Source organism: Varanus komodoensis, unplaced genomic scaffold (genome assembly GCF_004798865.1).
Source record: "Varanus komodoensis strain SLA01 unplaced genomic scaffold, ASM479886v1 scaffold7_3, whole genome shotgun sequence".
Taxonomy (NCBI): Eukaryota; Metazoa; Chordata; class Lepidosauria; order Squamata; family Varanidae; genus Varanus; species Varanus komodoensis.
Window position 1 is genome coordinate 3,862,029 of NW_025336480.1, and position 14,856 is coordinate 3,876,884.

Below are 14,856 nucleotides of genomic sequence, written 5' to 3' on the forward strand. Positions count from 1 at the left end.
AAAAGAGACGACGGGGGCGTGGCCAAGCAGAATCCTCAGGAGCGACAGCGAGAAGCCTTCGCAATTCTGCCCGCGGCTGGCGGACAGGGAAGGGGGCGTGGCCGCTGGTCGAGAAGGAAGAGCGCGGGAGGCGTGGCTTCTCTGAACCGGAAGTGCCGCGCTACTTCTCTCCAGCTGGTTGTCATTTCGATCGGAGGCTTGGTGCTGTAGAGACGACGGCTGCGGTGGCGGCTGAGGCGGCCGGGCCAGGGTGGCGAACTGGCGGATTGACAGGAGAGCCCAGCGCCGCGCGACTTAATAGGAGCTTCCCCTCCTCCGCCTCCCGCCCGAGTAACGATTGTTTTACATGAGGGGCAAAGAACGACGCCGGGTGGAGCCAAGGCGGAGGAGAAGCAACCACAACAGCAGCCCCAGAGCATCGGCAGCGGGAGGAAAACCACGACCCCTGGGAGCCGCTACTGCCATCATCTCCGCCTCTCCCGCCGCCTCCTCCTCCTCCTCAGGAGCCAGCAGGCTTGATACCGCCCCTCCCTGCTCTTTCGCCACTAAGCGATCCTCGTGACCCTCCTCCCTTGAGAAACCGGCTCCCATGGGGGAGAGAGGAGCCCGGCTCCCTGCTAGCGCCGTCCCCTCCCCGACGGAGACTGCTTCCTTGCTGAGGTAAAGTCACTCCCTCTGCGCGGGTGGGGGCGAAATCCCTACTCTTTTCCATGCCCCCCACCGCCCAATCCTCTGAGAGAGCAAGGGCGGCATCAGACCCACATTTCCTTCCCTTCCGCCTCGAAAGAGGCTCCTGTGAAGAAGCTGCCCCCCTCCCGCTTAATATTCTCAATACAAGGATCTGAGCCGGGTTCCCTCCCTTGCTGTCGCACAATAAATTACTCTGGTGACGGCTGTAAAAAAAGTCTAACCTCTGCTCCCCAGGTCTTTTTTCTCCAACCTCCCCTCGAAACACTTGAGTGCTGATTTTCTGAGGTGAAAATTTTCCTCTGCAGGAAGCCACGATTCATCTGAAGGACACGCAAATATCGGATCATAAATAGGCGAGCTTGGAAAAGCAGGAACCCACCCAACCGGCCGCGGCAGCAGCAAGAATCCACCCTTCTCCTGCACAACTCACGCCGTATACATACACGCAACACGCACTGAATGCCGATGCCTAGAGATTAAAAAAAGGAACAAATCCTCCCCCCTCCCCCTTCACGTAGAAAGGCCTTGTCAGAAGGGCATCCGCATAGAGCATATTACTGGTAGAGTCCAACAAGGCAAAGGCAGTAGCAGCACAGGCTGGGGTGGGGGGAAGCCCTCCTGTACAGCCTGCCCCCCCCGTTGAAATCCTGAGGTAAAATCCTTACACTTTCGGCAGCAAAGACTGTTAGAAGAGAACACAGATATATATTAGATTATATAGAATTTATTAAATTATTCCAGATTTAAATATATTTTTGGAGCTGTGAAGGACTGAGGAGTGCCAGATGTCATGGTATCTTTTTTTCCATTAGCGTGTACATGGGCAGGTTGAGGTGGTTGATAAGGCAAGAAAGTTTTTTTTTTAAATCCCTCCTTTTTGTTTTGTTCCCAGGAGTTTTCTTTCATCCCCACTTCATTCTTGTACGTTTCCTAAACCTCTTATTTTGTTAACCAAAGATTTACTTTCTATTTCTTCTGGCTGTCAGAAGGAAGTGAACACCAATTGACCCATGTCAATATTTTAAGTGATCTCACTTATAAAAATCCAGGAATAATACCCCAATCGGATATCTCAAGTGGGTAGGTGGAAAAAAGGGGGTGGAAGATTTCTGATAAAATATATTTTCTATTCTGTTGCTTTAGTAGAAGAAGAAAAACATTTTAAGGTTTGTTTTTTTTTCCTTTCCAGGCGGAATTGAAATCCTAAATAAAATAAATGGGGGATTACGGGTTTGGCGTGTTAGTGCAAAACAACACCGGGAATAAGTCAGCTTTTCCAGTCAGATTTCATCCACATCTGCAGCCTCCGCACCACCATCAAAATGCAACCCCCAGCCCTGCTGCTTTTATAAATAACACAGCTGCCAATGGCAGTAGTGCTGGGTCAGCTTGGCTCTTTCCTGCTCCAGCTGCCCATAACATTCAGGATGAGATTCTGGGGTCAGAAAAATCTAAAACTCAGCAACAGGAAAAACAAGACTCCCTAGAAAAACAGCAGCTTTCCCCTAGTCAAAGTCAGGAAGCAGGCATGCTGCCTGAATCTGAGAAAACTAAATCTGAAGAAAACCAGGGGGATAATTCTTCTGAGAATGGCAATGGGAAGGAGAAAATAAGAATAGAATCGCCAGTGTTAACAGGATTTGATTACCAAGAGGCTACAGGGCTAGGTACATCAAGCCAGCCCTTGACTTCTACTGCATCTTCTCTGACTGGTTTCAGTAACTGGTCAGCAGCTATAGCTCCTTCTTCGTCAACAATAATCAATGAAGATGCGAGTTTCTTCCACCAGGGAGGAGTCCCTCCTGCTTCCGCTAATAATGGTGCTCTGCTGTTTCAGAATTTTCCACATCATGTCAGTCCTGGTTTTGGGGGTAGCTTTTCCCCTCAGATTGGACCCCTCTCCCAGCACCACCCTCATCACCCCCATTTTCAGCATCATCACAATCAGCATCAACAACAGAGGAGGTCTCCTGCAAGCCCTCATCCACCTCCATTTACACATAGAAATGCTGCTTTTAATCAACTGCCTCATCTTGCTAATAATCTTAACAAACCACCTTCTCCATGGAGTAGCTACCAAAGCCCATCACCTACACCATCTTCTTCATGGAGTCCTGGTGGTGGTGGTGGATATGGTGGGTGGGGTGGGTCCCAAGGGCGAGACCACCGTAGGGGACTGAATGGAGGAATAACACCCCTGAACTCCATCTCGCCCCTGAAGAAGAATTTCCCAAGTAATCATATCCAGTTGCAGAAGTATGCACGGCCCAGCTCTGCATTTGCTCCAAAATCTTGGATGGAAGACAGCTTGAACAGAGCTGACAATATTTTTCCTTTTCAGGTAAGATTATTTTACTAATACCAGATAAAGCTGTATTCATAAAATTACAAAAACATTGCATGAATACCAGGGCTTTTTCATTGGTTCTATTCTTAGAATTTCATAATTGAGTACTTCTATTTTTAAAAGTCACACGTAATACACACTTCATCTTGTGACATTTCAGATGTTATGATTGCTCATCTCTGCATCCTAGATGTTTTGTTTAGTATTTGTTAGAGAAATAACTGTAGCCAAATAGCACATCCTACATGGTTAGCTTGCTGTGAAATTAATGTTCCTGATGAATAAAACAGTAGCAAGAGCAATTACTGGAATCATAAGTTGGTTGAATAAAATAAGCCTTAAAATGTTGGAATAGCTGAAAGTCTAAAGCCTTTTAAAAACCATATGGCAATATAGTGCAACAAATAATTATTGGATCCTTTAACTGGTTTCTTAGAAAATATGTCTATAGCTTTCTGTTGTAGAACTTCTCTTTGGATTGGATTGGATTGATGTACAATTTTTCAGGCTACTTAAAATTACAGTTTTATAAAATGTTGAGCTGGTCTCCTCCAGCAAGGGCAACAGATTTTAGTGGTAGATTATAAGTCCTGACTAAAAATAGATGTGAACTCATTTCAGACGTTGGCCTGTTCTGTTCCAATGTGTCCATATGCTGTCAGGAAATCGGCTGTCAAATGTATTGTGAATTTTTCTCCAGTTTGTGAAGATTAACTGCTATTAAAATCTGCTGGTTGGTAATAACAGTGAAAAATAGGAAAATAACATTTTTTGTATTTCTCATCTACGATTAAACTTGGTGGGTTTAATAATTTTATAGATGGAATCTTGAAACCTTAGGATTTCTGGATGGGTTATGGAAAGAAGAAGAAACAAAGATTGCAAAATTACTGTATTTCTAGGCATGGTATAAGCCGATATATATGACCTAGTTTTGTTGTAATTTGAAATGGAAAAACTATTAGTTCAGAAGAAATCCATACTTGTGTTAAATACAGCCTTAAAGAGCTAAATATATTTTATAATCTAGTTACACTGCACGCAGAAATGACATTTCTAGTATTATCTTGCTTGTATGGCCTATGCAGGTTTCTGGTAAGACCACTTTCATTAGTGAGGCTTTTTAGTTTGTGCTACATAGTAATAGGTCTTGAAATAATTGTAAAATCTGGAAGCAATATAAAGGTTCATGCAGAAGACCAAATTTAACCTCAGAAATCATTAGCACTAGGATTTGGCTGTAGGCTTGGAGGGGGCATGCGTTGAACCTCACTGCAGCAAAACTTGGCTCCTTGTTTAATTTATTTGGTACCATCATAATGTAGAGGAGCTATCCCATGACTGATTAAAACTGCATTCCTTAATCCTATAGTTAAGGCCTCAAATTTACAGATTTTGAAAGTAGGTTTTTTTCCCTCTTGGCACAAAAATACTTGGTAGCTACACTTTGGATTATTTTTCCAATTGTGACATATGCTTGTCTGCTTTTTTATTGTGGTCAAAAATAATTTGTGATAGTACGTTGGTGTTTGATTACCAAAGCAATAAATTGAAGGCCATATTATGACTAAATCTGATACAAGGCTATGCCTGTCAAAATGAAAATACAGTATTGAAATGCTTTCTGGGTTTTTCTTAAATTTTTGGTATTACTTGTGTTCTGCACAGAGCAAGACAAGTACAGGGCATCAAAAGAATAACCCAGCATTGCAGATACAGATTTTTTTCAGTGAATTTCAAAATAATCTGGTTATTAGTTGTTCTCCCTCTCCCTCCCCCCCAAACAATTCATGTAGAATACTTTGCACATGGTTGCTTTAAAAATATCTAAAAACAAATGTATGGGCCCTTATTGTTCGAGTGAGTGTGCAAATAATGTTGTTCCAAGCAAAATGTGTGCGCATTTGTTTATGAAGCTTTACAAAAATGTAGGGTCCTAAATGCCGCATTTCAGTTCTCTACTTAGATCTGTGTTTAGTATATAACTGCACAAGCTATCTTGGCAGCTGTAGCAAACAATGCTTGTCTGTAGCAATATCGGTTGTTCCTGATTAACCCCTTTCACTAATGGATACCTTACTGCTGTGATGTATCTCTGCACAAGTAGCAAATATTAAACTAGTTGGGTTGTTTATGAAGAGGGATTTTGCAGTATTTATATACACGGAAGCATCACAAGATCACCTTTTAGAGAAGGTGGCCTTTATTCTTGAAGGACTTCGAGATGCTTATTGGCAAAATGCACTGCTCAAGATACATGAATGGTTTGGATTTTTTATTTTTATTTTTTTGGTGAGAGGATGTTGTCCATTTAGCTAACTAATAAGAACTTACTTAGGATGTAATTATTCCATGCTGCTTCCTATTATGACATAGTACATAAACTGTGAGTATTATCAAAAAGGAGATGGTTATTGACTGCAAAGTTACACTCACTAAACGGCCAGTGCCAGAAGGGTGAACTTGGATGTGAGGATTAAGGGCTTATTAACTGGTTCTTGTGTAAATGGCTAGGCTCTTCTGTTGCACTTCTTTGCTTATGAATAGCTAAGGAGCAAGCAAGTAGTACCCACTGTTGCTTGGCAGTACATTGGACCAAATTTTTGGATGTTGATGAGATGCCAGAAAGTATTCTGTTGACAGAACTCAGTCCTTTCCCTAGCGATGGCTGTTGGGACTACTGCACCACTGCAGTGCTGCATGAGAATTTTTGTCCTGTGCTGCTGGGGAGGAAGCATCAACTCCACCAGTTTTATTACATAGCATTTGCTGGATCTTTTAAGGCCCCTTAGAGCAGTGAAAACTATAGCAACACTGGCTACTAATTAAGGGTACCCCTTGCAGGAAGCTAGGTATGTAGTTGCATGGGGGCCATCGTTACAGCTCTAGCAGTGCAAGCCAGTATTTGGACTGCTGCATCTGAAACAGATTTTGGATTGTGAAAACACACACACTCGAAAATAGCTATGGAGGTTGCCTTTCATCTGGCCAGAAACAGTTGCCCCCTAGTGAACAGATAAGGTGTGAATGGCAATTGCACACTGGTTGGTTTTCTTATGTTAATTTCCCAGTTTGACATCTGTGTATAGATTGGCATGACAATGCAAATTCTGCTATATTTTCCCAACTAGGAATATAACATAATGCAGTATGAGCTGTGCTTATAGCTCTTTATGTTCCCCTCCTGCCTTAAAGAAGCCAGTATTATGAGACCAAAGACAGATGAATGTGTATGCAGAGCCAATGTAGGCGACAAGGCAGAAACACAGCATAAATCTGTGGAAGTTCTGTATGTAGCTCATCTACCCTTTACCTTCAAGGGCCAGTAATCTTTGAAGAGAGCATGTGTACCTCTGATGGGACAGTGTGTAGGACTTCAAGCCTGGTAGTGCCAATGATATCCTAGTATTGCTAGGCCTTACTTAGAATAGAATGGTAGAGTTGGAAGGGGCCATGAAGGCCATCAAGATGCCTTGGGACAGCACAGGAGCAGAAAGTAGCTGTAGAGTTAGGCAATCAGTCCATAGTTATTTGCAAGGTTTTTGTAAAAGTGAAAACAAATTCCTATTGCAGGAATAAGGTCTCATACATTTTGGTTATATTCCCATGACTGGATTGTGTGAGCGGATGTTTGTAATTCCCAAAATATTACACACACACAAATACCTTTTCTTTTTCTATTTTGCTTAGTACTTGCAAAGTGCTTTAAACACTTGAAAGTGCTGAATAAACATGATTGATTTAAAGTATTTATAAGCTGCCTTTTGAGATAACGTGTCTTCAGGGTGGTTTACAAGATAAAATGTTAAAACAAAAGATTACAGTTATCCAAAACAGTAGCATAAAATACTGATGGTAAATTCCTATTTAAGAAATAAAACTGGGCATCTGTCCATTTAAAAGTTGACTAGAACATTCAGGTCATTAAGGCCCATGTAGAAATCATTAGGGAGGGAGCCATGCATACACCTTGTGGAAGGGTATTCCACAAGGGTAGGGCCACCATAGGAAAGGCCCTGTCTCTTATGCCCAGCAGCCTAAAATATCTTAACAGTGAATGTGTGAACAGTACATCTGTAGCTGAACTTGGTTCCTAAGAAGGTTCTTTATAGGTGCAGGTACTCCTTCAAATACATGGTCCCAAGCCATTTGTGGCTTTAAAGGTGATCTCCAGTACTTTAAATTGGTCCAAGAAACAAAATGACAGTCAGTGCAGCTGGTATAAATAGGTGTTATATGTTTTGTCTAGCTGCAGTGAGCAGTGCAGTACTGCATTCTGCCTTAGCCGAAGCTTCTGAATCCTCTTTAAAGTCCGCTTCATACAGAGCACATCACAGTACTAGTCTTAATATATCCAAGGCATAGATGACTGTAGCAAGATCTTTTTCCAGATAGAAATGCACCTATAAATCAGTTAAAGCTAATACAAGGCAAAGGCAGAGCTTATAACTGGTACCTTTTGCATTTTCATGGATAGCAATGAATTCAAGAGAACCCCAGATCGTGCCTTGGTCCTCCCAGGGGAAAGCCAGTCCATCCAACAATTCAGCAATTTTCCCCACCTTTCCTACTATGTCTAGCTTACCTGGCCATGTGGAAAAAGCAGCATGGAAATATTATAAATAATAAATCTTTTGTATCTTTTTAATATTTTCTTATGATGCACAGAAGATCAAACCAGGTCACACAAAATGGAGGCTTAGTACTTCAACAGCAGATTAGTTTTGTTTCACATCTGTTTTAAAAAATCTGTTTTTAACTCCTTTTGTTAGCAAACCATGACACTGTTTGCTTTCCAGATTAGAATGTACTATCCAGCTAATGAGTCAATGAAACATGGTCTTAAGGGGAGGGGTGGTGCTACGGGGAACAGCCACAAGTACAATGGGAAGCTAGTGCTTCATATCATAACCATGGAAACTAGGTCGGTTTAGCACTCTAGAGTGGGACAAGTCAGTGGAGGTCTTTTCTGTGAACTCTGTTCGTTTGTCCCATTTTCAAAGCATTAGTTTCCTGTTGTGCTATCAAGCACTAGCTTTCCATTTCTCTAGTGGTCATTCCCTCAAGTGCAGGGAATGCGTGTAGCACTACAACACACATTGTCTTATTTTCCATTGCATCAGTGTTTGAGACCAGCAGCCTATATTGGGCTTCTTCATAGCCTTTGGGATTTGCTGATACATTTGCAGAACCTTGCTTCCTGCTGTGTGTTGTAAAGAAGTAGGACCTATTTTACAATGAAGACAGTTAAGGTTAAGATAGGAAAATACATCCTTGATTGTAGACAGAAATCTAATTTCTAAAGGGAGGAATTATAACTTAAATTCAATAGTCTGCTGTAATGTGGGATCCTAGAAGATCCATTAACTTAAGTAAGTATCTGTTGGACTTAACAACTTTTTGTTGCTAAAGGTAAATTTCAATCAAATGTTTATTCGTGAAACTGATTCATTTTTCCATAAGCAGTCCCACTGACTGTAGGACTACTTGCACATATGTTACTTCTTAATCAAAGGCAAGTGTGTTCATGGTGCTTGAAAGGCTCTGAATGAATTTTAACTGGATAGCTTAAAATCTATTTTTCTATGTCTATTTTTATTTACCACATACCCTTGATATAATACCATGTTTTAAAAGAAATACAAAATTATGTACTTTGGACATGTGTGGGGTACAGAGAAGGGCAACAGAATGCAGGGGACAGGAGCACAGGGGAGCAGCTCCCCTATGAGTAGTGGCTACAGCAATTGGGACTGTTCAGCTTAGAAAAAAGGCAAGTAAAGGGAGACATAATAGGGGGGTTTAAAATAATGCATGGTGCAGGGAAAGTAGCGAGGATAACACTTGAACCCAGGGTCATCCCATGAAGCTGATTTGTGGGAGGTTTACGAGTAGGACAGATAAAAAGAAGTCCTTCTTCAAACAACGTATAGTTAAACTATGGAATTTGCTGCCATTGGAAGCGGTGATGGCCACCAACTTGGATGGTTTTAAAAGGTGATTGGACGGATTCATGAGGAGGAAGCTATGAGTGGCTACTAGCCTTGCGGACTGTGTGCTACCTCCTTCACCAGAGGTGACTTGCCTGCATGCTCAAGTTGCTGAGGAGCTTGGGCAGGTGAGGGTCTTGCACCCATCCTGCTTGAGGGATCCTGTGGGCAGCTGGTTTGCCATCGTGTGAATGGAGCGCTAGGCTAGATGAACCTTTGGTCCAATCCAGCATGGCTTTTCATGCTTTTCCTGTGACATCATCAGGAAAAAGTAAGCTGGAGATAGCTAGAGAAAATAATTTTAGAGGGGCTGATTTATATGATTTATCCAATAACATCTTTTACCCGGGAAGCAGAATGTGTTCTATATGTTGTTTTTCCTCCTGCTTTTGCTATCTATGATAATAAAATACTACACTCTGGATTATAAATTGTGACATCTGTTTTTCAATATTTGCCATATCTGATCCTGCCCTTGGATATGGCCAGGGTTTTAAAATGCTTTCTGTTGTGAAGCTCAGGATGGTGCTTTAAGGACTGCAGGGGTATTGCTTTTTTATACTGCTCAAGCGGATCCAGATTGTGTTCATTTCATTTAAAACACATGCACACAACTGGTTGTACAACTGAACCTAGAACTGAAAATTACTCAGATTTTTATCTGGGTTGGTACAGCTTGAAATGTGTTCAGCAAGCGTGAGACAATTTTTATTTGGGCAATAAAGCCTTTTTTGGGGGAGCCCTCCCTTGTTTCTATATAGCTAAAATTAGTAGCAGAATTAAGAGCTCTTTTAAAAATCATGTACCGTTGGGACAGTGGCTGAGGTAGTTTTGTGGATCTGTAACCAGGCATACATTTTCCCTTTCCTGTTCCAGCATTCTAAATCTTCCTGCTTCTACCCTGCAATTTAGCATGTGAAGCTTGAATAAGAGTAATTCCCTTGTGGCAGGAACCTGTTAGGTGTTGGCTATGATACCATGGAAGCCAGCCTACTTCCTGTTCCCTGAGCCTTTTAGAGCAGAGGTTCTGGGAGACACTGGGAATCCATGAGCTCCATTCAGGCAGTCTGCAGATAGCTTGCAGAATGGTTAAGAATATCTGTACTTGGCACTGCCCTTGCTTTATTTCTTCTGATCTCCTGACCAAAGTACATACTTATGAGTGGCATTGTGCTCAAGTCCAAATACAGAAGGAGAAGAAACATTAAGCCTGACCGAATACTAAAGCTGACAAACATGACATCCAGCTTTATGGAACTTAGCTTAAAAAAACCAGGTACATCTATTACATTAGAAAGGCAAGATTACAGTGATTAAATTATGAGTTTATATCAGCTGTGGTTTGAAGAAACAAAAAGCAATTTAATAGGCTGCTGATAGTCATGGCAGTTTTAAAAGAAGGCTGGACAAATTTGTGGAGGATATGGGTCAGTGGCTACTAGTCCTGCTGGCTATATGCTACCTCCATTATCAGAGGTAGTATGCCTGTATAAATCAGTTGCTTGAGCACCCTGTTTGTGGAATCCTGTGGGCAACTGCTCCCCTGCCATGTGAACAGAATGCTGGCTTAGATGGACCACTGGTCGGATCCAGCATGGCCCCTCTTCTGTTCAAGTGCTTTGCAAAGAGGTGGGGGTGGGTTGAGCAGTGCTGTTTTACAACATTTTAATTTCTTGTTCCTTCCCCCTTTTTAGGACTAAAATTAATTGCTCATATATGTGAATGTTCACATACCAACTTTCCTGTTTTAAAGTAGGGGCATACAGCACGTCTGCCTGATTCCTGGGCCATCTGCTGCTCGGCCTGCAGTGATTTATGTATGTTTATGGATGTTGTGATTCCAGGATCAAAACTATGGGAGAATATTTTGTAGTCCCAATTCTGTGGTAGTCTATTTCTCTTCACCTTACATGGCTAACGGAGCTAATGATCAAAGCAAATAATTTCACCAATGGAGTTACGTTGTTTGTTACTAAGAATGTTTCAGTAAGATGCTTAAGATGTGTTATACCAAGAAACAAAGAGCAAAAGGAGCAGAAATATTTGGATCAACATAATACTTTATTACTGCAGTAAGTACATTTTGAAACCTCCTGGCTCCTTAGTTGTTCTGTAAATTGGCAATTATACATTGGAAATATTTTTTACAGCTGTAACTATAAGGGTTCTTTAAATAATAGTTTTAAAATGTTTGTTTCAGAACTCTAAAGCTTTTTCTTTGGAATTATGAGCACTATGTAATACAGTACATAAAGCATGATGACTGAACAGATGCCTGTTCTATACATTCAATTAAATTATTTTCATCCTCAGGAAACTTGGTTACTAATGCCTCAGCCTTCAAAGACTTCAGTTTAAAAGGTGCATCCCTGCCCTTGCTTACAAGCAAGTTTATCACACCCAGACAGGCATTTGATTCTACAATGTTCAGTGTTCCTGTTGACAATCTGAGGATGAGATTTTTTCCCCTTGGGGAAATACCAAATAGAAATCTTCAGTGGAAGCTTTCAGGTGTTACAGTTTGGGTGCTACGGGTACAAACTGTGGTACACCCTGGTTCTTTAGTCTGAGTGCAGGTATACTTCGCCTAGGTTAAGAGTAGGGTGAAAAGTATCAGCACAAAAATCCATTGTGGTGCAAGGGGTTATACAAAAAGTAAATGTCATAATTTTATGCTCTTTCTTCTCTTGTACCACACTGCATTCTTGCTTAATTCCAAAGGCTAATGCCAGTGTTCCTTATTTGGTTCTTTGCTGTGTTGTCTTAGGGGATGTTTTTAGTCCTCAACTTCCAGGGCCCCAAACCTTTAGGTTATGTGAGAACCTCTTAGAAATTGTTTTTAAAAGCTATGGTGGGGAGATTTGGCCAAAATCGGGTGGTTAGAGGGCAAGTCTTGTGGATTTTATGACGGCTCTACCCTGCTTTCTCCTTCCATGATTTGAGCATGAGCTCTTCCATTTTAAATATTGTCATGCTTGTGGAGTAGATGAAAATGGAACAGTTTTGCCAGCACAGTGGGAGTATATGCAATTTGCAGACACTGTGCTTGTATTCAGAACATCCCAGAATAAGATTTGACTGTGTACTGCTGCAAAAGATGCAGATGTTCCAAAGTTGTATTTACAGCAAAGCTTTTGAAAGCAAAATATGTGGCATAATTGTGTGTGTTTTTTTTTAAATTTCTAATGCATTCACCAGTACTGCAATGCACACTCTATAAGCTTTGAATCTTGGGACTATGTAGTCTTAAACAATGCCTTCATTTTTTCTCTTGTAAAAAGCCTTTATGATTTTAAACTATTTTCTCTGGCCCTTTTATTTATTTATTTATTTATTAAAACATTTTTATGCCGCCCCATTTGCCGAAGCCTCGGGAAGGCTTACAACAAAAAAAATGTATCAAAAATCAAAATGAACTTACGTTATTCTGTATACATTGAGAATTAACTGAGAATTCATGGAAATTGAAAGCAGCATAACATGTGCAATACCTGAGCTAAAATAGATGTATCCTTACACTTCTGGACACTCTGATAAGTAATGTTACATTTTTAAATATTATTTCTAACCAGACTTGAGGAAAAACAACAACTTAAATTTTCCTTCAAGTAGTGTGAGATGTAGAATACTCACAGAAGTTTTTTGCTATATATAAAATATTTCTTTATTTCCATCAGTGTTTCCCTTTGCAAAAATACTTCTTAAGAACTGTGAGGTCTAATTAATTTCTTATAAACTTCTTGTGTCTTGAAAAAATCTATAAAATAGTGTGTTAATACTTGTATGTTTATGAGAAAATAGCAGCTTTTTTTTTTACCTGTTAGCAGTTTGTATTTGTTAATGGGGGTATGTAGTTATTTATTCATGTAATCTGTATTAGCCAGGCTATTAGTGCAATTACTTACTGATTCTTCATAGGCTTTCCAGTTCATTCTCTTTTGGGTCATTTGTTAAAGCAAAACTTAAGATATACTGTAGCAAACTAGTAAATTCCAGGCACTAATGCTTTCTTGTGACAGTGGCCACCAATTTAGTTATACTACAAAATATTCTGTCAAACTTCATGTGTTTAGGTACTCTGTGGTCATGAAAGTGATTGTTCCACTGCATCATACTGGGTGGAAATATTGATCCATCAAGTAGCAGCTCTTCAAGTTCTCTATTGGCAGTACCTGACACTTTTTTAAGCATAAGATGATGGGAATTGCAGAAAACGAGTGCTCTGCCTCCAAGCAAAGTGTGTTGTCAGCTCTCCACAATGAAGCAAACATTTGCTTCACAGAGATAAATGAGTTCCCTTTTTGAATGCTACAACATGAAACAAAAAGTAGAATTGCTAGTGCTTCACAGAACTGCTTTTTGCTGCATATTTTAATGTGTTATTCATGGACACCTAATTTAATGTAAATGGTATGTAAGAGGCACAAGGCAAATTTCCCCAAAATGTAAACCCACTTCTGTTGAAAAGGTTGGTTTGATTCCTTTTTTCCTTAATTTCCCCTACAGTAAAACTACTTGATAACTGGTTCCCATAGTAAAGTGTGTGTTGGCCAAAGTAAAAGTTGCTTTAGGATTTAAAGGGTTAGCACTGGTTTATTAGGCAAGTTAGCTGACCTCTAAAGGTGACTTCTGATGTTACACGAAAACTAGGTCCTAATTTGCTTTCATCCCGTTGTGCTCAGATATTTGAGGTGTACAGTAAAACCAGCACAGCGACTGGCAGTTGGCTTAGGATCTTGGCTGCAAGGTTGACCATGTGTCTTTTGACATACACATTAATTTTTGAGCGTACAGAGAGCGTGGTGACCTGTTGTGGAAATGTGTGGACGCATCCTGTCTCTCTGTCAGTGAAGCAGCTTTTAATGAACAAGAGTAGGAGGAATATGCTATATTACTTCTTGGCAGTAAGATGTATGTTATGTTATTACCATATGAAAGTTCAATGCATTTTTCCTAGTAAAACTATGTATATTTTAATTTCAAGATATTGTTCAGTTATGAAGGTTCTACCTGAACAGATGTATTTTGTCTATGAAAAATGTTTAGAAATCATTATAGAAGTGTTTCACTAACTGTGGCCTGGCCAGCTTTACCTGTGCCGGAAAAAGGGAAATGGTCTATGGTGGTAGCAGAATAAAACCTTTGGATATTGAGAGAGTGAAAGAAGGAAAAAGAATGGGCTGAGATCCTTTGGGGAATCATTCTGCCTCTGGGGAGTCATAAAGAAGGATCAGTGTGAAATCAAAAGAATTACATAAAGAAATAGAGGAACAACCTGTTTGTCTTCAGTGTTTCCTAATCAGGTAAAGAGAATTTACATAGCCTCCATTTTCTGACTCAAGGCAGTGTGTGCATACATGAGCTGAGTTTGGAGAAAGGGTGACTATATTTAATATCTACTAGTGTCTCCTCATATTTTAAGAATATTAAATTAGTATCTTTTGTAGACACCTTGCAAGACGTAGTGGAGTAAAACTGGCCCTGCACAGACTCTATGACCATATCTAATTAATTATGGTGCCTAGGTGACTAATTCCTAAGAGTTTCAATCTTTCCCTGATGCTCTGTTGTCCCAGATGTAAAAAAAAAAAAAAATCACGTGGCTTTTTCTCCCTTTCTATGGCTAGAACAACTTGCAATTGACAGGTTGAGTAGAATTCTTGGCACCTTGACTCTGCTAAAAGGCACATGATAATGCCTATCAGCAGCGGCACAAAATGAGTTCTGGTGGCTCATATATTTGATCTAAGTTCTTCACCGAAATATGAGAAAGGTAGAGTTCTTACTAAAATAAAGCATTCTGTGAATATGCTCAAATTTAATTACACA

At 40.4% G+C, this 14,856-nt stretch overlaps 1 protein-coding gene across 2 annotated transcripts in view; it reads left to right on the plus strand.

Moving 5' to 3' along the window:
- Positions 1-995: 995 nt before the first annotated feature.
- Positions 996-14,856, plus strand: part of CPEB4 (cytoplasmic polyadenylation element binding protein 4) — an 84,261-nt gene continuing 70,400 nt past the window's right edge. The window contains exons 1-2 of one of the 2 annotated variants that reach the window (XM_044454372.1): positions 996-1,770; positions 1,880-3,031. In XM_044454372.1, the coding sequence (XP_044310307.1) occupies positions 1,907-3,031 (1,125 nt within the window). In that variant the 5' untranslated portion in view covers positions 996-1,770; positions 1,880-1,906. Of the gene's footprint in view, positions 1,771-1,879; positions 3,032-8,078; positions 8,410-14,856 lie in introns of those variants that run through there. The other variant, XM_044454373.1, reaches the window with a different exon arrangement.